Genomic DNA, 23,238 nt, shown 5'->3' with positions numbered 1-23,238 from the left:
TAAAAAGGGGGTGACCCCTGTCCAGTTGTACACCACTGGTTAAACCTTTAGAGCTCATATTTTAGGGAATGCAAGGCCTACTATCGTACATTATTTGTACCAAATTTTATTGAGATCGGTTAATACATTCCTGAGATATAAACAAAAAATATATTTTTTTTAACAACTTCAACACCCTGTATCTCTAAAACGAGGCCGTTCCAGACTTATGTTTATAAGGCAAACTCTTATTATTTTAAAGAGATCTATCTGTCCTCGAAGTTTCCTGCATAAAATTCGGACCACCCTGTATATAATACTGAATATTGCACCAGCATTAATATGAATGACTATAATTTCTCAAATTTCATTGCTGTCACTTCTTACTTTGAAGGCTTGAAACTCGATAGGAAATTTTTTATGAAGTACTAAATTTTTATTTCTCCTATATAAACCCATTTTTCATTTTTCTGGGTTTCTTATATTTTACACAAAACACTTTCTTGCACTTTTCGATGACTTTATCTCCGATCGTCTTCAGAAAATCATTAAATTTGCTTTGATATTTAAAAGTGTTTATTGTAAATATTTATTTAATGACTGATTATTGAAAAGATCAACAATCCTGTAAAAATTTCAATAATTTTCCAAAGAACTCTATAAGCTATTAAAATGAGAGGAAAAAAAAACGCATAGCAAACCTAAGTAGGTATTTATTTTCAGGAGGTTCCGAATAGTGCAAATACTGAGGATAGACGACCTAGCTCTTTCTAGTAAATCTATCTTCCTTTAACTTATTAACGAAGCGCTTTGTAATGTCAATACGCACCAAGAATTTGTAGTGCCTGTTATAGTTACTACCACTACTACTACTCATGAAAGTAACATGAGGCGGGAACTTTTAAAGTATTATAGGAGAAAAATAGGTTGAATATGTTTAATTTTGTATTTATTTTAAAATTTTTAAGCATAAAATAAGTAATATTATAATTATTCATTTGAAACAAATAATTTATGTATAATTTAAATTTTAAATTTAAATAATAATTTATAAATATGAAATTTCTGGAGTTAAAAAATTAAATTTCATCACGATTATTGATTTATTGATTTTTTTAATAATTTGCGGATATTAAATCGTCGGACACTTATATTACTAATTTTGTACAGTAAATTTAAAAGTAGAAAAAATGAAAATTAGATATGTAGTAATCGATTTATTATACCCCGTGAAAATTCCGATTTCCAGCTGTTGGACTGAAAAAATGTGGCTTGAAATTTGTCGGACAACGATAGTCTTTGACTGAATTAATTATTTACAATTAATTTTACTAAAAATTACCTATGTGGTAATTGATTCTCAATACCCTGTCATTTTGGCATGTTTCGGCCGGTAGACACGTCAATATTGGAAGAATTTCTGTCGAACAAATTTAAATCAGCATTTGCAAAAAAATTTCCAGTAACTTAAGCTAAAACAAAAAGATGTGGTCTTGACTTTTCAAGACCCCGGGAAATTGCCATGTTTTTGGATTTTTCCGAGTGGAAAAGTGGAGGAATCGAGAAAAGTCGCAGAGGAAAAGTGTGGTAGACTCGTCAAAACGAAGCTCCTCACGAGTTATAAAGTATGTGGTAATCAACTTTCCAGGGGGGGCCTGTACTGTGGACTATTACTGTACAATAAAGTTAGGTATATTCAAACATCGAATTTAATTTTTCTGGTTTTTAAGTTGGCTTTTTAATGATATTGTCTGTTTTGAAATCTACTTTCGATTCTTTTTTTTATTATTGGGATAAATATAATTTAATATAATTGGAGTTGTATCTTTATTTATAAAAAATAAAGACAGCAATTCTAATTTATTAAATAGATCTTCCCCATCAATATCGAATCTATTTTCACATGTACATTTTTTGCTCTAGGTTGACATTGCGTTTTTTTGTTAATGTTTTGCAAAAATGAAAACGTGTCATGTTCTGTTAATAGATCAAATAGTTCATTTAACTATAAGATTGTCCTGTCAAGTAGTCCTGCAGCCTCGTAATTAAAATATCTTTTTTGGGGACGTGGACAAGCAGTTTCGGTGAATTCAGGTTCACATTCTAAATCTTCAGCAATTAATTTTGAATCAAGTAGTAATTGTTACACTGTCTGTGAGGTATACGCCTTTTTTGACCAGATCGATCATTTTCACGCCTTTCGAAAGAATAACGTCTGACTTTTGCAATTTTAATAAAATGTTACCATAAGAACCTATAAGTTTTTAGTTCTGATATTAATGAACTGCTTCTTATTTCACTGTCATACTTGTTATTGAAAAAAATAGAGTATAATGCATCGTAAATTTTATCCATATTGAAGGGAAAAGCTTTTAGAGCAACAACTTTACTTTCCCATTGCGTATTTGAAAGAGATTTTAATGTCATAGTAGGTATATGGTTCATAATAGCATCCCAACGTGAAGCTGATGCCGAAAAAATACATATATTTCCTGAACAATAGAAAAAAAATAAGAGATCTCCAATGAGCTTTTAGCAGTGTAATGAATGTTTGTTGAAGGTATAAGGAGATCGGCTTGCGCCCGGGTGCCACACACCCCTTGCATCCCTGGGTAAAGACGGCCCTGGAAATGATAAACATAAAAATGTTTTTTTTTCCTTATTCTGAATATATTTTTGACTTGTAGATTGCCTTGGAGAAAACTTATATAACTACTACAGTGAAGAGATATTGTTTCTAACTTGCTAAGATTTTCTAAAACTCTCTTCAACAGATTACTATAAATTCACTGAAAATTACGCTAAAAACATCCTCCTTAAAGGCAAAAATTCACTAATCTGTTATTTAAATCTCTCAACCGGGTAACTTCAGAATTTCATTACCACTGTATATTTTGGAAATGGGATAGCGCATTTAATTCATATAGTATCAAAAGAGGTGCCCTTTATAAAATTATAGAATCATTAGACAATCGTAGACGTGAAAATAGGCACACTTGAATTTCTGGTTTTGATATACCCCCAGTCAACAAATTTCATGACATTTTTTAAAGTCCCTCAGAAGCAATTTGAGAAAATTAAAAATAAAAATGTATCTTCGGCACTCTCAGATGCCTTCAAATTTTAGGTAAGTTAAGCTGGCGTTAAAGTAAAAAATGTGTTTGTTTTGCTATTCAAAACTAGATAGAATCATAGTTCGTCATATAATATTTTTTAATAAAAAACTTTATTCACATACCTCATAACATTCACAGTAATTTTTCAAACATCCAGACCTTTTGCAGTTACAACCTTTGGTATGTTTTCTTATTGACATATCTCCCGTAATGTCTTTTGCTTTCCCAATTTTTGGTCTAAAAGCATTCGGATTTCTTTCCAAACATGCCTTGATGGCTCTGTTCCGATGATCCTCATTGTCTAAGTTATTGAAGCAGTTCATACAATTACACATATAACAAAATTCTCCATTTGCAAAGCAGTCGCAATACAACTTCAAACACTGTGATTTGGTGCAGTTGCACGGTTTCCTCGGTCGCATGCCGTTAGCGTCAACTTCTTCTTTTGGAGTTACGGGAGATGAAGTTTCGCTGCCGCTAGCCGGTGGTTTTAACGCTGGAGTGTGCCTTACCGTATTCGGAGGTATCGCCACTTTGGAAACTTGAGGTTGGTGGGATGGAATACTATAATTGGTTGGTACAACAACCATTTGAGTTCCCGTTACATTAATTTTATTGGTAGCTATTGTTGGTTTCAAGGGTTTTGGTGCAATTTTGCTTATTGTAGATACAGGCTAAAAAAATTTGTACAACATGTAATTTAAAGAAAAATGGTTTTTACCTGTATTTGATATATTTTTTAAATCAATGATAAACATGAAATTCTTTGGTGGTGTGCCTTATTGGCACATGACGTCAATAACGACTTGCAGACTTTCAGTTTGACAGAAATAGTAGCTATATATTATTTAAAAACACACAATTTAAGTTGATTGTGAAACGTACAATGTTAAAAATGTAATTTGCAATATCTGCAGATGGTATGAATTGGATTTAGGCTTTAGACTGCAGATAAGATTACAAAAAAGACAATATTTCCATCCCAATTATGCCCTGATTTTGTCAGTCTTATTAGTAACGTCACCACTTGCACGAAGGCACACCATACTACAGAGCCTTCATAAATGATTACAAGCCACGTGACCGGTAATTTTGTTTGGAACAATAATTTATTTCCTTCATGTTGGCAATTAAATTTCGGTAAAATTAAAAATTATTAAAACAATAAGATCAAGATTACATTAAAACACATTCTTTTTCACAGGTTGTGATTGGTGTAATTTTTTATGAGATTCTATTCAACCAATCAATGATCGCAATCATTAATATTGGTGACGCTACCACTACCAGTCATGAAATGTTGGGTTGTCTAAGCTCGGGTGTCAGGTAGCCTGTAAACATTTATGAATGTTTTTTTTTATTTACAGCATTTTAATCGTCACATAATTACTATACTGTAAATTAGATGATTAGCAATAGTAGTAACTTATTTTTAAATACCCTGTGTCAGTGAAATAATTTTCGTGCCCTTCAAATAGTGTAATAAGAATAAATAAAGTTGGAATAGGACAAGGAAATCAGGGTCTTGATTTTCTGAATAGGCCAACGTTTTGATTTTATTTAATATCTTCCTCAGGGCTATAAATAATAAAGAGACAATAATATAGATGAAGAACATAATTTAAAAACATTTAAACAATATATAAAAACACATTAAGCCTATAGAATAAAAAAAAATTAAAATCAAAATATAGATAAACATGGGGCATAGTAGCAACCTTACCTAGTTAGATATTTATACGGAGGCTACCTTTGACCATTAGAAACACAACATCATAAGTTTGTTTCCTCAAATTTTGTCATCATAATATGCCTACACAGCAGAAACTGGTCTCCTTTGCCTTTCGTAAGGATTCGGATGAAGATAAAATTCTACTTAAATTTAAACTGTGCAGGTGGGTGTATTGTTGATCATTTGGTTGTGGATAAAAGATAATAAATAACATTTACAGAAATTAGGCTTTTTTGTGTGATTAAATCGTATTATCAATTCTCAATAAGAAAAAAGAATAAAAGCATACTATATTTTGTTTAGAATTTTATAACTTTTTAAGAGTATCTGCTCTTAAAATATCCTAAATGTTCATTGACATGATAATAATAACACAATTGTTTTTAAAATCTTGAAATAATTAAAAAATAATAATAATTTTAGATCAATATTCTACCCATAAAAAACAGACCTCCACTTGTCGTTCATAAAAAACAGAATCCTGGTTTTTAGTAGGCCACAATATATGTAAAAAATCTTTATAGAACATGAATATGCAATAGGAAAAACAATCGTACCTCAACTTAAAAAGATGCACTTCGCATAAAATTAACGCATTGCAAAAAAATGAGACCAATTTCAAAGCTAATTTCTTTTTTAATTGTACATTTATTACTCAGTAGTAACACTTGCAATTAGAAATATTTATTGGAATTTCAGTATTTAGCATATAGACTGCACAAGCTATAATAGCGAATGTTTACTTGAATTAAAATGTAGTACCATCTTTTCCTGGCACTTTGTTTTTTGACTTTTTGATTTACATCATTATTAATTTATATACATAGTTAAATTAAACCACACCAGTTTATTTGTTTTAAATTTAAAGACATAACAAGAACAACAAAAAAATCAGTGACAAGAAGAAAACACAATAACAAAGAATAAAATAAATAAACACTTTTAACAATAGTTAGTACTTTGTAAAATTAGTTGTTCATATTATGTTAATATACTTATAAATATTTAGTAACAATAACTATTTAATGTTAATCTATTAAATATAGGTAACTTACTTTAAGCTCTATGATATTTGCTGTAGCAGCTGTCGATACTGTCTTAACTGTTGTTCCTGAAGCAGTCGATGAAGCTGTTTCAGTAGTACTTGCCGTAACAAATTTAATATACTGCATCTAAAATAACATTCATTTTTATATTACACATGTACGGTTTTCAAGTTGTTTAAAATTTACAGAATTATTTGACAAAAAATATTTTTTAGTAAAAATGTGATAAATTATTACCAGTAGGAAAATAAATAAACATTGTGAAAATTATTGTGAATATTATTATAAACATTGTGAAAATTATGAAAGAACATTAATATTTAGGTTAGTTGTATCAGTAAAATTAAGATACAACATGCAGTTTAAGTTACAAGAATTTTTTATAACACATATTTGATAATACATAGTAGTGTAACATTTCATCATATTTTTTATTTGTTAAGTCTATTTCCAATTCTGAGTAGAGACAACCTGCGCTCAGAAATTCATACAAAAATGGGTTGTTTCTGAAATAGGAGATATGATTTTATATTTCAAAAGGTAAAACAAGTTGTATTTAAAAAAGGTTTAGTCTAACAAAAAAAAAAGAAGTATTTAAATAACTGTTCTATATAGGCCGATTCCAAAATATGTAACTAATTGAAACGGAAGTCATTTTAAGGAAAAGCTTCTGTTGGACAATTTCTTAATGTTTAGTTAAAAAGATAACATGGCAAATTAAAGTGTGCCAAAAATATGTTTTCTTGAATGATTTCAATATAAATTATGAGATTCAAAGAAAACTCGATGTAGGTTTTTGTTTGTAGACTATCAGCTAATCTCAGTAGTGAAGTTGAATAGGGTAATCGAAAGTTTTTTTTTAATTTTGAAAATGGTGCTTTTGGAAAAATAATGTATTTTTCTGAAAGAGAATATCCAGTGACAAAAAAAAAGTATCTTGCTCAATTCTGATAATTTGCGCCGTTTTTGAAGAAATTCACATTATATATTTTCATGTAGCTGTTTTACATTGACAATTTATTCATGAATAAATTGACGAAGCTCTTCATGAATTAATTCACGAATGTATTGCTACAGACTTTGTCAAGTTTTTTGACGTATGAATCAGTTCTACCAATGAATCAAAGAAGCAAATAAATTTCAAAAATGTCACCTTTCCACTCATAATTGTAGTGATACAACAGCGGTACCGTTCTGACACATATTATATAAATATTAGTGTTTGTAAGTAACAAATCAGTAAAAACAATGCAAAACTAGTACGACGCCACACAATTATTTACATATTCCAATAACATAACCTCATTACTGATATGAGGCTGGAAATCCGTTGGGTTGGTACTTCTGAACTTCACGAAGAAATTGACGAAAATTAGAACATGCTCTAATTCATCAAGAACTTGATGAATAAATTCAAGAAGTTATTTGACAGCAGATTTGGTGCATTACACTTGTTCAATTTCTTGATGAAGCGACTTCATGAATTAATTGATCAATAAATTGCCAATGTAAAACAGCTAATACTCAGGAAAATTAAAAGGATTGCTCTTAAATTTAGTACCAATTAAAATAATAACCGTTTGACTCAATCAGGTCTGGGTCAAGGTCTGTTCAAGGTCAAATGTAAAGAATCAACTGTGAACAAAGTAAATCTGCATATCTATGTGTTTTTGGGGTCGCTGGATCAGAATCCGGTGTCCGTTTGACCCGATCAGGTCTGAGTTAAGGCCAGTTCAAGGTCAAATATGTCAACATAGTAAATCTACATGTCTATCGGGTGACCACGAGATTACTACCCAGGGTCTAGGTTAGGCACGAAAAATGATATCGATTTTAAATTTTGGGCATGCGTATCATTGAATTTGATGCAAAATTTAATCATAAAAACAACTGACCGTCACATCCTGTTTGACCGGAAATGCCCTAAACTTTGTTATTTCATATGGAACACCCTGAATATTATTTTTGTTTTCAATTCTGCTGAAGAAAATAACACTAAAATATGTATTATGTCCTATACCTATCTTTGACAGTTTCCGAAAAAATCGCGCTTTAAAATGTCAAATGTGTCATTTATAAAATCCTTTTGAAAGAAAACAAACGATGAAAGGGACAAAGTCATATGATATCTTTAACTTATTTTAGATATACTAAAGCTTTCTCGCTTCTCCATACACTAGTAATATGTCGATTTGATCTTCGCGAGTAAAAACTGGCATTTTAAATAAAAAAGAAGTAATAAGCACCACCACTAAACGTGAAATGAAACAACAAAATGTTAAATTAAGTAATTATGAAAATATAGCGTCTAAAAACAAATGTCTGTCATAGCAACAATATTAAAATTAAGATTCCTAGGCACCTCTGATTTATGCATTGACTGATTATATCCTTTTCCATTTATGCATCATTCAAATGACATTTTAACATTAAACATTTAATATCTCAAAAACTCCTAACTTTGGATATAGGGATGTGCACATAAAAATGATTCGAAATTGTTTGTAGAATATGAATTCTCAATTAGTTGTAGGGCATTCCATTAAAATTATTGCAGTTACTTGCTATTAAAGGTGACTTCCGGTATTTTCCGGAATGTGTCGGAAGTGCGGCATTTTTACAATATCAGACTTTAGTACTTCTAAAATAAGTTAAAGATATCATATGACTTTGTCTCTTTCTTCGTTTGTTTTCTTTCAAAAGGATTTTATAAATGACCCATTTGACATTTTAAAGCGCGATTTTCTCGGAAACTGTCAAAGATAGGTATAAGGACATTATACATATTTTAGTGTTAGTTTCTTCAGCAGAATTGAAGACAAAAATAATATACAGGGTGTTCCATATGAAAAAACAAAGTTTAGGGCATTTCCGGTCAAACAGGAAGTGACGGTCAGTTGTTTTTATGATTAAATTTTGCATCAAATTCAATGATACGCATGCCCAAAATTTGAAATCGATATCTTTTTTCGTGCCTAAGCTAGAGCCTAGGTAGTAATCTCGTGGTCACCCGGTATATGGTTTTGGGGTCGCTGGATACAAATTCGGGGTCCATTTAACCCCGATCAGGCCTGCTAAATACTCCAAGTTAAACATTTATGTGTGTTAAAATGTGAGTNGCTATGTGCCGGGGCTCCATCGTGTTGAAAAAACATGTTACGTAGTAAATTTAGAGGCAGATCATCGAGAATTTGGGGAAGATTTTCTTGAAGTAAGTTTAAATAAAGATTTGAATTGAGACGTTGTGGAATTTCAATAGGTCCAATCAGAGTGTAGTGAATTATTCCTGCCCATCATGAATTAATTGATCAATAAATTGCCAATGTAAAACAGCTAATACTCAGGAAAATTAAAAGGATTGCTCTTAAATTAAAATAATAACAGTTTTAATAAAAATTTTTCTTATTTCAAGTAGTAAATGCGTTATCAAAACTTGAACGTAATTCACATCACTTTTAATTTTCGAAGTGTCCCTTTAGTGTATGAAAAATATAGAAATTAATTTTCTCAAACATGCACATTATCAGAATCGAACAGTAAACATTTTTTGTGTTATTTGAGATACTCTTTCAGAAAAATGCATCACTGTTGCAAATATGGCACGAGAAATTTTTTCTCAGTTAAAAAACCCTAGATTGTTCACTGCATCTCCGCTTCTGCATGCAAGATTTATTAAAAGTTATTCTCGATAAAAATTTTTGCTTGGGGAAACCATGGGTATTAATCAAATATACATAGGGGTCCAAAAAATTTGAAAATGTGAAATTTTCTCAAAACAAAGTGCCTTTAATTTTTGTTTTATTAAAAATTGTATTTGACAAAGTTGTTTGAGAACTCAAGAAATGCTTAAATATGGGGTTTAGTCAAAAATGAAGTATAATCACATTTTGGAAGGAAATTGTAGAAAATATGTATGTAATAAAATTTGTCCTAAAGTAGTTCGTTTTATGGCAATACTCTTAGCTGCTCAGTTAAGTGTTTTGTTACTCTTTTATTTGTAGATTATTGAAAAAATGTTACATATTCTGTACTTCTGTGATATTATAAATGTTCAAAATTGTATTATTTTCATATACAGGATATTATGTTAAAACATTAACACAAAATATATTTAAATATATAGAAAAACTGCATTAAGGTTTCAGTAGTAGCAGTAGGAAATAGTTTAATAACACAGCTCCACAAAAAAAGTGGGAGATCCGAAAAACAAGACCATGGTATCTACATGTTTTTGGGGTCGCTGAATCTGAATTCGATGTCTGTTTGACTTGATCGGATCTGGGTTAAGGTTAACGGCCAACAAAGTAAAATAAAAATCTACAGAATTTTGGCATAACTGAATACGAATCTGGTGGCCATTTGACCCGATCGGGTCTGAATTAGTCAGTTCAAGGTCAAATGTAGAGAATCAACTGGTAACAAAGTAAATCTACATATCAAAACGGTTTTGGGGTCATGAATGCGAATTTGGTGTCTGTTTGACTCAATCACGACTGTGTCGAGGTCTGTTCAAGGTCAAATGTAGAGAATCAACTGTCAACAAAGTAAATCTGCATATCTATGTGTTTTTGGGGTCGCTGGATCAGAATCCGGTGTCCGTTTGACCCGATCAGGTCTGAGTTAAGGCCAGTTCAAAGTCAAATATGTCAACAAAGTAAATCTACATGTCTATATGGTTTTGGGGTCGCTGGATACAAATTCGGGGTCCATTTAACCCCAATCAGGCCTGCTAAATACTCCAAGTTAAACATTTATGTGTGTTAAAATGTGAGTGACAAATAGGATTAAAGAAAGAAAGTTCTAACTCTGTTCTCTAAGTTAATTGTTTGACATGACAAAATTCTAGTATCAATAAGTCTAATTAAGCAGCTAATGCTTCATTACATTAATTTATACAGTGAATCCGTGTTGATTGAGACTCTGGAGAACAATTTTTCAAGAGGTTTTATCTTACAATAAAAATATTTCTTGTTGAACATAATTATTACTTAGAAAATCATGCCTCCTTATGCAAGTATTGTTGTGTTAGTAGATAAGAAAGGAGGTAAAATGCATATGGTAGTCAATTATACCGTTCTTAATAAAGTAATATATAAATTTCCTGTCTATTATTGAACTTTGCAACAGTAAGAACAGAGGGTGTCTCATAAGTAATGTTGAGTTTCATAACTAAAAATTTACTACGCCTCATTTTATAAATGTCGTAACTTGTTAATACAATTCTCTAGTTCTATGAAGAGTGCAATTAATTAAAACACACCACAGAAATGAGACAACCCCAAATTCAAAGCCAAATGCTGTGCGGAGGGGGTTACACTTGAAAAAACACAGACAAACAAACATTATCCATCAACATTGCCAGTGTCGACGCCAGGGATCGAATCCGGACCAGAATAGGGAGTCTGGCTGAGAAATGCTTGCCACTACATGCTCGACTGACTACGCTACCGAGGTGATATAATTAATTGTTTTACTTTATTTTAATCACACTGTCTTCGTTTATTGATGGCCTAAGACGTTTTAAAAATAAAAATTAAAAAGTATGGACTGCAATAAATATGAAATTCGTGTACTGTTAAGACATTATTGGAAACAAAAAATTCAAAGCAGCCGCGGCAGCAAGAAAGATATGTGAAATTGAAGAGGGAGAATGGTTAATGAGCGAACAGCATAATGTTGGTTTAATCCTTTCAACATTTGACGCTTGAAGATCGATCGAGCTCTGGTCGTCCACCTATGTGGGATATTAAGCCTACAAAGGAAGCAGTAAAAAACCAAGCCAGTACCAGCACTCGTCGATTATCAAACTCCCTTGGACCTTCTAAACAATACATCGCCACTTAAAATTATTAAGTGAGATCTATAAAAGTTGTTGGATAGTGCCACATGATTGAAAACCGTCATTATTTATGAGACACCCTCTGTATTTTATTACCATTAACACCGCCTCAAGCTACTTTCTATTGTAGGTATGCAATTCACGTATAGAATATATTTTTTATTCACTCAAGACAAAATTGCCACTTTGAAAAAAAAAATATTTTAATAAATATTAATCTACTTACTCCTTTTCCTGGTATATTTATCTGATGTAGTTGTCCACTGTTTAAGGCTTGGGATCCGGAGACTTGTATTAATTGTCCAGATGGTAAAATAGTTTGATTTGATCCAGTTTTAAAAATAATCCTTTGTGGTCCTTTAGTCATGGTGCTGCTGGCCGCAGGTAGAATTTTGGTAGGCGATTTAATAGCATTTAAAGATATCGTTTTTGTATTTGCCACACTAGTAACGATTTGCGCCGGAGTAACCTGGGGTACAATTTTTATTGTTTTCTGTGAATTCTTACTCAGCAATACAGTTTGCTTGGTAGATTGCCCTTGGGGCACAATCTTTGCATTACTTAATAAACCCATTTCTTGAGCTTGCTGTAAGGTAATTGTTTTCGTAGGACTTGGAACTGTTATGCTACCACCCTGGGTTTGAAGTAGCTTTAACTGCTGCTGATCTGTTTTTTGGACAACCATAAAATGTTGCCCTTGTTTAGAGAATGTTATTGGTTTCGATATGGTTTTTTGTCCAGGTGCAAGAATTTTTTTCATTACTACAGGCTTCTGCTGTACTATAGATATATTTCCACCTTGGGATGTTAATGGCTTAATTGTTGGTTTAAGAGTGACAGGTCTACTTATCTGGAAATTAGCCAATTCTTGCCCTTGTGGAGAGACTAATTTTATGGCTTGCCCTGAACCTCCTCCTAAATAATTTTCATTGAAATTAAATTTATATTAATAATTTTTTTTTTGTTTTTTTTAACACATGCGAAAAATTTTAAAAATAATTAAATTGATTGCGTTAAAAAAAATATCAATCAAGGATTGTTTTTTTTTAAATTATTTTTGTATAACCAAAAATCTCATACTGAAAAAACAGATAAAAAAATATGTTTTACTTTCGTTTCGAAAATTTATTCATTCTCAAAAATGTCTGTCCATACTGTGTGCCCAGAAAAACGTGACAAAATTTTAAATACACATTTAACTCATATACAGAGTGTTTTTTTAAACTTACAACTCCTACAAAATGGATGTATGGTGATAATATCCGTTCATAACTTTTCCTCTTTGGGGCAATAATGATATTATTTTTTTATTTGATAGGGGATATTATTTGGAAGTTTTTGGGCCTCTTGTAGAATTTTGATTAAATCAGCAGTTTGGGTCCAAAAAATAATTTTTTAAATGTATACATTCTCTTGCCATCCATATTACAATACTTAACAAAGTGCTAGTAGGCTCTGATTTTGTAGGTTGACTGTAATTTCAATTTGATATTTAAATCGTTGTACCTGCCAATTATGTTTTACTAGAAGCGGAATAATAAATATTCACAATGACACAGAAAATCCACATGCTCTTAAAGTGAAACATTATCAGCATGAATTTCGCATCAATGTTTGGTTTGGGATCATTGATAGCATTATTATTAGTCACATTATTTTACCCAATAGACTGAATGGGAAATTTTAGTTAGAATTTTTGCAAAACCTGAGTTATTGGAAGATGTGCCGTTATTACTCAGTTTATGCAGGATGGCGCTCCACCACATTTCACTGTAAATGTCCGGCAGTATCTGAACCAAAGATTCCCTCGTCGATGGATCGGTAGAGAGGATGATGTTCCTGTTAACTGGCCTGTACATTCACCAGACTTAATACCGATTATCTTTGAGGCACTCTGAAAACAACAGTGCATGCTTCCACATCTAACACTGAAGAAGAGTTGTGGAGGCATATCCAAAATGCCATAAATGTTTTAAATAATAGCCTGTTAAGAACTGCAAAAGGTGTCCTTTAACTTTCTTTGCTGAATTATCCTTTGTTATAGAAACAACGGCAGTCATTTTGAAAAGTTTTTATAATAAGTTGTACTAAATTTAATAACATCAACTTTGTTACTTTTATCTCCACCATTTTTTATTGTATTTGATTGATTTTATGAAAATAAAATTAGGCACGTAAATAACTATAATTCGTCCTATGTATGTATCCATACCAAAAAATGAAGTAACATGTGGTATATCATATCGTAGTAAACACTCACTCATTGGCAGGTACAATGACTTAAAGATCAAACTGAAATTACAGTCAATCTACAAAATCAGTGTCTATTAGCACTTTTTTAAGTATTGTAATATGGGTGGCAAGATAATGTACACACTTAAAAAATATTTTTTGTACCCAAACCGTTCTTTTCATCAAAATTCTATAAGGTTTCCAAATGGTATCACCTATCAAATAAAAAATAATTGTCATTATTGCCCGAAAGAGGAAAGTTATGAACAGATATTATCATCTTACATTAATTTTGTAGGAGTTGTAAGTTTTAAAAAAACACTGTATACCAAAATGTGTAGACTGAAAGCAAAAATCCACATCCCAATCAAAATCGATTAATACATATTCAAGTTATTTATAAAATTAAAAAAGTTTTCACAAACTTTGAGGCCATCTAGTGGCCAAACGAAGTGATTTCGGATATAGGTGAATTAGCATAAATCTGTCTATGGTCTTTCGTTGTACACATATTTCTGGGACACCTTGTATACAGTTCTGATATCTCATTATAATTTTAATAAGAAGTGAAATCAGCATTCACTAAACACTAAGCAAGTTTATGCTGTACAGTAACAAAAATATATAAAACAAAAATATATGTCCCAAAAGGAAAGTCAAGGGTTCTTGGGCAAGGCAATGTTAATGGGTCAGTTCTGACATCAACTCCCTCAGGTTGTTTGGTGCCGGTGAGTCCAGTTTGAATTTTGTTACTCTTGGTCCTAGATAAGGAATATTCCTAATATAAGAAGAATTAAGGTGTTCTGAATGAACATTTTTAATTTGGGAGTACGAAGTAGAACTACATTGGAGATTAGAACTGAAATTTATTTATTGAAGTAAAATTGTTGATGAGAACATTGAAGGTCACTCCTGTTGGTACATACGACCAGAAATGTCAAATGAACAACACATATTAATTTATGCTGATAGACCTTAATGTGATAATAGTTACGTTATGATTGGTACAACTGAAACAGTTATGTGTGCAGCTAATGATATTTATTTATTACAATGTGATATTTATTACAATGAGCTTGAGTATACAGGAGTGGAGTCACCTGATGAGTATCTCTAAGATACTGTTTTCTAAGAAGTTGCACGAAATATTCTGGTGTATATTGCAGATTGTCCTTAAGAAAGAAAGTTCAATCGGTGAAGTGTTGATTTACATTCAATGATAATAATTATCACTAACATCTAAAGCCAAATAAGCTTGTTTTGGGATGAATGTATAGTGAGCGGAATAAAATGAGACATATGTACATAGGTATTCTCCTTCAAAATTGACACCTTTTGTTGTTACCTAGTAAGTACTACTGTCTAATCATTTCATTTTTTTATTGTTTTATTTGCTCTTAAATTTCGATTTTATGAATGCGGACACCTATAGTTTTTAGGTCATTGATTTACTTAACTTGTACCATCTGTTTCAAATGGGATGGTAAATTACTTATGTATGTGTCTAAATCTTATTATAATAATAAGCCACCCAAACTGTAACTAGGTTTAAGACTACTACAGGGTGATCGAGAATGATTGACCGTGCCGCCTCATACTGATTTTTGATGTGCGGCATACCAGTTTTTGATACCAATACTAGAATCATGAGCGCAGGTTGAGGGATTTTAATGGTAAACAAATAATTATGTTCAAACGTCAAATCAGTTAGGTTACTGTGAAAATGGAAATTCATAATAAAAATATCAATTATTTAACAAAAATCAAAGTTATTTCACAAATTAAGCAATACTGATGGACCAATAAATGTTATTATTGTTATTATTATTAAAGAGGATGACAGAATCAAATGTAGATTTAGCCTAACTTTTCCAAAATTCTTATTTCATTTACAATTCGAAAAACGTTTAAATCAAAGTTTGATGTAGCTAATTTTGAATAACGACTGTAAGTGCTTCAGCGATTTTATTTTTAAAAAGTTTTGAGTTAATTTTAAAAGAGAAGCACTATTGTGGCTACATTCTTGGCATCTAAGACGATTCAGCTATACAGCGATACGCTGCAAGCTGCTGTTTTTCATCAAAGCAAACTGCTGTATGGTTATAAGACGACTATTTTGCAGTTACTGCTTTCACACTTCTGAATATCCAACGCAAGCGATCCAGCCCAAAAATTTATGCTGGACATTTTAGTTAGCTGTCGAAATTCAGGAAGTGTCTTAAAAACGTTTGCTTCAAGCAAATGCAATCAGTTGGAAGTGCTCGATTATGTTAGATGGTAGGATTGTCTGTATGACCGAGAGCAATAAACAACAGTTACATGCAATATGTAATAACAGAGTAATTGGAATTTTTTCACATTTTATTGAATATTTTACCTTAAAATTACATAAAATTCATAAAAATATCTATATTTTTACAATAAATGTTCAATTGTTGTTCATTGTTGTTCAAGCAGGTATTAATTCTTCTTTTCATGTTATTAAATACATTCTGTAAAACATTATATATTCTGTAATACTCCTAATTTCGTTTGTAATTGCCTCTTGAAGTTCTTCAATTGTGTGTAACCGTTGAGCAAATACTGAATTTTTTAAAAAACCAAATAATTAATAGTCTAGGGGTGTAAGGTCAGGAGAACGTGGTGGCCATCTATCTCGACTAATTATTCGATCATCATAATACTCTCTAATCAACTCTAAAGTTTCGTTAGAGGTGTGAGCTGTTGCGCCATCTTGCTGAAAGTATCCATGATGGATTTCATCGTTGTGAAGTTCCTCAAAAAATGGTAACAATATTTGCTGCCGATATACCTGCCCAGTTACATTTTCACGGAAAAAATATGGTCCGATTATTCTTCTACGTGACATAGCTACCCAAACTCCAAGTTTAATAGGGTGCAGAGTTGTTTCACGCAAAATATTAGGGTTTTCTGTGTTCCAAGAGCGATAATTTTGGGAGTTCACGTACCCAGTTAAATGAAACCAGGCTTCATCAGAAAAAAATGTTAGATCTAGAATATCGTCGTCATTCAGATTTTCGTTAAACCAATTACAGTATTGCACACGTTTTCCAAAATCTAACGGAAGTAGTTCCTGCACAACACTAACTTTATAAGGATGAAAATGCAACTTCTTTACTGCTTTATGGCATGATCCATATGATATTCCTATAAACAATTTAGGAATAATGATACAAATTTTAGAATAAATATTTGTTATTACCTGTTTGAGCAGATAACCGACGTAGTGATTTGGTTGGACTAGCTCGTAAGCGGTTTTCAACATCTTCCAAGACTTCCTCTGTAAGAATAGACTTTCTGCCTGGAGATTTTCCTCTACAAACACTTCCAGTCTTATGGAAGCGTTCCACTAATCTCTTCACGTGTCTCGAAAAAATTTCATAATCATCAATTTCATTATTTGTAAATTGTTCTTGAAATTGTAAATGACACGAATTCATCGAATATTTCCAACCATTACCATTGTTTTGTCCACTACGAAAATAGGCCTCCAGAAGAAATTTATCATGTTCTAATGAAAATGCCATGTTAACCTAAATTAAAAAACCGATTAGGTTAGGGAACATACGCAATAAATTAATTACTCACGTATAATATCCACCTACTCTAACTGTAGTATTGAAAAATACTGTTTTATAATGTCGCAAAATATATCAGGTAACAACAAAATCTACAAAATAATATTCAAGCCAAAAAATCCGTGCGCCTATGAACAGAACGTCAAATTGTGAAATCGCCACAGAACACCATGAAATCGCACGGAAAAAAAGTAATTTTAGCAAACGGAAATCAGTTTTGATAGCAATTGAGACAGGGTACATTCAGAATCCGGTCAATCATTCTCGATCTCTCTGTATCTCCAAAACACTTAACTGTCCATCGCTCTCCTTCCCTACCAACTACCAAAGCCAGTCATGTGACTTTTCCCTGCTTACTGGTTGTGTAACTGTTTAATCGTGAATTCCATCACACAGATCACTATACTCTCCGAAGCCGACCCCCGACAATTGAACCACCCACCCCCAGGGCTCGGTGCCCATTGAGTTTTAAGCCTAGTTATGGTATAGGTGTCTGTAGGTTCGACTACAGTAATGAAATATTATGGTAAGCCAATAAACCTGTAATCTGTCAAGTTCATTACCCTGATCTTTGGGAGGTGGTTTTGGGGGGTTGGAAGGAATTGTAAGGTTTCGTGCTCATTTGATCAGCATGACGAGGACTATCAAAATACGAAGTTTCATAAAAATTGACCAGTGTTCAATTTCCTTATGTTTTGTGCGGGATTGTTTGCATTAGAAAATTAACTTTGATATTCAGGCAAGTCTTAATTATTTGTTTAACCTTGATGGTTACAGGTTTCTTTAATAACATGTCCACAGTCTAGCAAGTCACAAGTTTAATGGCAATGGCAAATGAAGCGAATAAAAATTTTCTAAATCAAATAAAAATTTGTGTATAAGAATAGGCCTCTTGCAGAAAAAAATATTTTAATAGTTTTTGTATCTACACTGAATACTACAAACAATGTGTAAAGGTTTTGTTATATTAATTTATTTTTAAAAAGTTATTAGATATTCAAGTTTTAATCGGTTCGCTTAGCGCGCAAACGCCATGGACTGGGATGTCGACACGTTGACGTCATCAGTAAGTAAATGGCAAGCGCAACATATACAATAACGCGTTTCGACAGTGCAGCTGACTGCTTTGGTTATTAAATGTGTGGAGTGGTGTTAATAAGCAGTACGATACCTTACATATACTGTAAATTTGTGAAGTTAAACTTATAATAACTATGGCAAATCCCTCTAAACCATATAAATAGTCCAGACAGCATCTATTTCAAAAAGTCCATATTTGGGTAAATCGTATATCCACGGAGATTTTTGGCTTTCAAATATCATTAGAAATGAAAATTTTTCTATGCGCATAAAAAAAAAACGTGGGCTTAACTTTTGGCGGCATAATATGTTAAAAAAAATTCGAAAAATGTCATATTTTACTTCCTATTTAATTATGTATCTTCTCAAGAGTTGATTTTAGGCGAAAATGAAAGAGGAAAAAAACTGTTTTTAATTAAATTTTTTACAAAATATTACTAGTTACAAATGGAATGAATCATGATTATTATTGTAAAAATCGAAAAAATCGCCAAATATGGGGTTAAAAAACATTACTTTTTAGGGTCTTTAAATTGGGTTGGGACTTTCATACTTGGCTCAAGAAAACTTGTTATGTAGAATCATCACACCAAATTTCATCAAAATCGGTTAGATAGATTTTGCATAATAATTTTGCAATCCAGATTTTGAAAAATTCAAAATTTTGCACAGCAAAAACCAAGGCCCTTAGATACTTGAAAATTTAATCACATATAGAAGGGCTCTCAAGCTTTCAAACGCTTTTTGAAAAATTCAAATCCGTCAATTAGGAGAGCATAGAAAAATTTTCATTTCTAGTGATATATTTTGAAAGCCAAAAAGCCAAAATTCTCCATGGATATACGATTTACCCAAGCCAAAACAGATACCGCCTAGTCTAATACTATTACTGGTGCATTGTACCCATGTGTGAAAATACATCAGTAAAAACGCCAGTAAAAATGTATTTTAAAATAAATTTATGTAGATATCTATAAATCACATTTTCATACCAGTTTGCTTTTATTCCCCTTATTTCTGCCGAACAAAATAAAATGTTTTTCGAAAAAACTCCGCAATCATCATGGAATTCGGTAAATTGTTTGATTGGGCTTTAGCATAACCTTGTTCGGTCATGTTACAAATATTCTTAAGAATTTTTAAAAAACTAAAAACTAATTATGATTATTTAAAATAACAAATTTAGATTCAAAATATTATTTAGGTAGTAAATATTATGCTACCCGAGGAAAGCTTGAACTAAACGTCGTAAAAATTAAATATTATACCAACACAGACTTAATTATTTTGCTACATAAGTGCATATTTAGGTAAAGTCATAGGATCGACATCGTTTTCTAATGTGGAGCGGCCAGTTTACTTACCGATGACGTCGCACCAATAGCAACTCGTTCTACGACACGCCTCTACAGGATGCTCATCTCCAAATTTCAACATACGATTTAGTCAATTTTGAGTAGAATTTTTCACAAAAGATTTTATAATTAATAATTTTAAATAAGGCTATATTTAAATATGTGAACTAATATAAAAAATCCGGCACGTGCCTATCATTTAGCAAAAGTACCTGTACAGTTAGCAATAATTTTCATTGTAGAATAATATTTAGTAACAAAACACTACACATTTTATTTTATACAAACACAATTATTCTTTGTTGGCTGGAAATATAGAAAGAAGTGATAGTAAAATAAATTTCTGTCTTGGCTACTGAGAATGCACATAAACAAATAAACCATAAAGTGTTCTATCTATTTAAATACAAACATCAAATTTGAAAACACACAAATATTAATTTTTTAAACGTAAATTATCTTGTGTCAAAACTGTAGGAGCATTTTTTGTCAAAATTTAATATTTTTTTATAAATATACAGATTAGCTTTCGAAGCCTTCGTTTTTAAGATACAGGAAGTTCAAAAAAATATATTATAAATCTTGCCTGTTTAAGGCAAGTCCTGACTGAATTAATTTTTTAATTTTTCACAGGTGACAAAATACCTAAATAAATAGAGAAAAAGTAAAATTATGCCACAAATAAATAGTTTCAGACAATAAACTGATTATTTTAAATAGAGTTTACCTTGTAGCAAGAGTAACTGTTGCCCACCAATGGGCTTCACCGTTAGTGGTACTTTGGCAGGTTTAGGAGCAATGGCCAAGGGCCTTAACGGTGGCACAGTAGCAGTTTTTGTAGTTTTAACATCAGGCAATATTTCATCAGGTGAATTTTGTTGTTCAGTCTCAGTTTCTGCCTCTTCAGCAGTTATTTCTTCAGTCTCCACTTCTTCTTCATGTTCAATAACTTCTTGAGTTTCCACAACTACTTCATGCTCTGCATATTACAAAGATGTTTGATATTAAAAAAATTGTGATAAATATAAGGAAATGAGAGGAATAATGTGATATTTATGATCATAGTATCAATATTATAAACCTGTGTCCAATTATTAATAGTTTAGAAATTATGACATAATGAAGTTAAAACAAAATTATTTATTGCAACAGCACAAAATGGAATAAATATTCTTTAATTTTTTTTGATATGCAAGACCATTAAACAACACTCTTTGATAAAACTTTACGATTGACGAAGTATTCAGTATGTACTGTCAACATACGAAGCAGTTCAGTTATGAAGATATTTTTTATACGATTTGTAAAAATAATAATTGTTTACTGTATTTTACTGTGTTAATATGGTAAAATACATCATTTCTTTTTCACTAAACCCGAGATAATTTGAGACTCTATTGTTTCACCGATAATTCATGTACGGAACCTTATTAACATGTGCTAATATTCCCCACTACTGAGTAAGTCCTTTGATACTTGTCGAGCTCCTTACGCCATATGTTCAGCCTCATCTCACTTCATACTTCATCAGTCTAAACCTCAGAGTATCTCAATTACTAGAACTACTATTCCGAACAAATGCATATTATGCTTATTTGTATAATTTCAAAGACTGATAGTGATTAAGACCATACGTGTATTTATGAGTCAGAATCTGACACACAGCAGGAGTAATATTTTTTTAGTGGCATCGACACAAGTCTATGTAGTTTTTCAGACAGCAATTCGATTCTGGAAATATTTTTTATTTTTCTCTTAGTAGACTATGTACATTATATACTGACTAACAAACTAAATTTGTTTATTTTGTTTTCTGTATATACAAGTTAATTAAGCTAAATTAAACGCTAACCTTTGTATATATACGTTGAATGGCATCAGTAGCCTCCGAAACGGAGCCAAGTACGGAAATTCGGAGGCGACTCGCTATTTACGATTTACACATATTTAGTTATACAGTTGCGTTCACCATCAATCATTAAACCATTCCTACCTTTGTATAAAATTTCAACTTATGAAAAATCAATTAATAAAAATTCTTTCTCTAATTGTAGTTCCTCTATATTAAAAATACAATAAAATTTCTTAAAAGATTTATGATTTGAAAGTTTATATACAAAACGGATAAAAATATTATTCAACAGGAAGATTTGAATCGATTAAAATAACTAAAAATTGAATTGGTGAATACATAATCACAATATAAATGTTTTTCCATTGCCTCCCAGTAGTCTAGAACTGAATGTCATTGAAATATTGTGGCTCCAAATGAAAAGGATTCTATGTTCATTGCAGAACTGAATACGAAAATTGGCTAAATATGCTAATGCACAAAGCAGCACTATTTTAGACTAACTAAAGGTGATGTAACAATTTATAATAATTAGAAAAATATTTCAATCAACATTTAGTCAGCAAACTTAATGTTTTGTTGACAAAATATTTAGTTTTATAGGCATGTTTATATCACCTATTATTATCATTCTCATTAAATGTAATTGAATGTTGACATTTATAATTGTTTAAGGCTCAACAAGTACCATTTAAAAAGTATGTATTTATTATACTTTGAGATTCTGCAATTTCTCTAAAAACGTCTACAAAATTATAATTGCTGTTAATTTATTTAACATTTATCTCTAAAAAATATGTATTTATTTTATACCTAATAACTGAACTGTCTTCTTTAAACTATACCTATAGTTCATTATTTAATATACCTTCAGTTTCCATTTCAGCATTTAATGTTAATTCTTGTGACAGTTCTGTTAATGTTTGAAAGTCGGTGCTACTTAATCCAGTTAAATTTCCTTCACTTAAAGAAGCATTTTCCATAGTAAGACTGTCTACTAATGCTTCTGCCTCTTCAGTAGATCCTAAAAACCATATTGTCTCAAAAAGGTATAATGTGGTTTTAGAAAAATATGTAATTTAAAAATATATAATTGGAATATGTATTCCACTTACGACTTAAATTGAATTTGTAAACATGTTTCATTATGCTACTAATTATTTACCAATATTTAAAAATTTGCTTGGCCATATCAATGAAGGACGCCTTTTTTTAAAAGTATATAAAACATTTATTTATCACTCAAGCTACGTTCAAAACTAATCATTCAATTAACAGATAATGGAATTCACCTTACCTTTCTCAGAAAAGGACATTTTAACGCGAAAACCAAAAAGTTTTCTATAAAAAGAAGAACTATTCAAAACATCATAGTCAAATTTGACAGATCACGTGACCATATAAGCGC

General features: G+C 31.3%; 1 protein-coding gene across 2 annotated transcripts in view; it reads right to left on the bottom strand.

Annotated features, from left to right (window-relative positions):
• The window catches only part of LOC108915985 (protein lin-54 homolog), a 26,847-nt gene extending 3,631 nt beyond the window's left edge, over positions 1 to 23,216 (bottom strand). The window contains exons 1-6 of one of the 2 annotated variants that reach the window (XM_018722156.1): positions 23,128 to 23,216; positions 22,699 to 22,854; positions 20,706 to 20,957; positions 11,939 to 12,627; positions 5,883 to 5,999; positions 3,218 to 3,769 (exon numbers count right to left, since the gene is read on the bottom strand). In XM_018722156.1, coding sequence (XP_018577672.1) covers positions 3,218 to 3,769; positions 5,883 to 5,999; positions 11,939 to 12,627; positions 20,706 to 20,957; positions 22,699 to 22,854; positions 23,128 to 23,146 — 1,785 coding nt within the window. In that variant the 5' untranslated portion in view covers positions 23,147 to 23,216. The remainder of the gene's footprint in view (positions 1 to 3,217; positions 3,770 to 5,882; positions 6,000 to 11,938; positions 12,628 to 20,705; positions 20,958 to 22,698; positions 22,855 to 23,127) is intronic. The other variant, XM_018722157.1, reaches the window with a different exon arrangement.
• Positions 23,217 to 23,238: the final 22 nt, after the last annotated feature.

This window comes from Anoplophora glabripennis, unplaced genomic scaffold, assembly GCF_000390285.2.
Source record: "Anoplophora glabripennis isolate ALB-LARVAE unplaced genomic scaffold, Agla_2.0 scaffold1393, whole genome shotgun sequence".
NCBI classification, from domain to species: domain Eukaryota; kingdom Metazoa; phylum Arthropoda; class Insecta; order Coleoptera; family Cerambycidae; genus Anoplophora; species Anoplophora glabripennis.
This window is presented reverse-complemented; position numbering and strand designations above follow the sequence as displayed.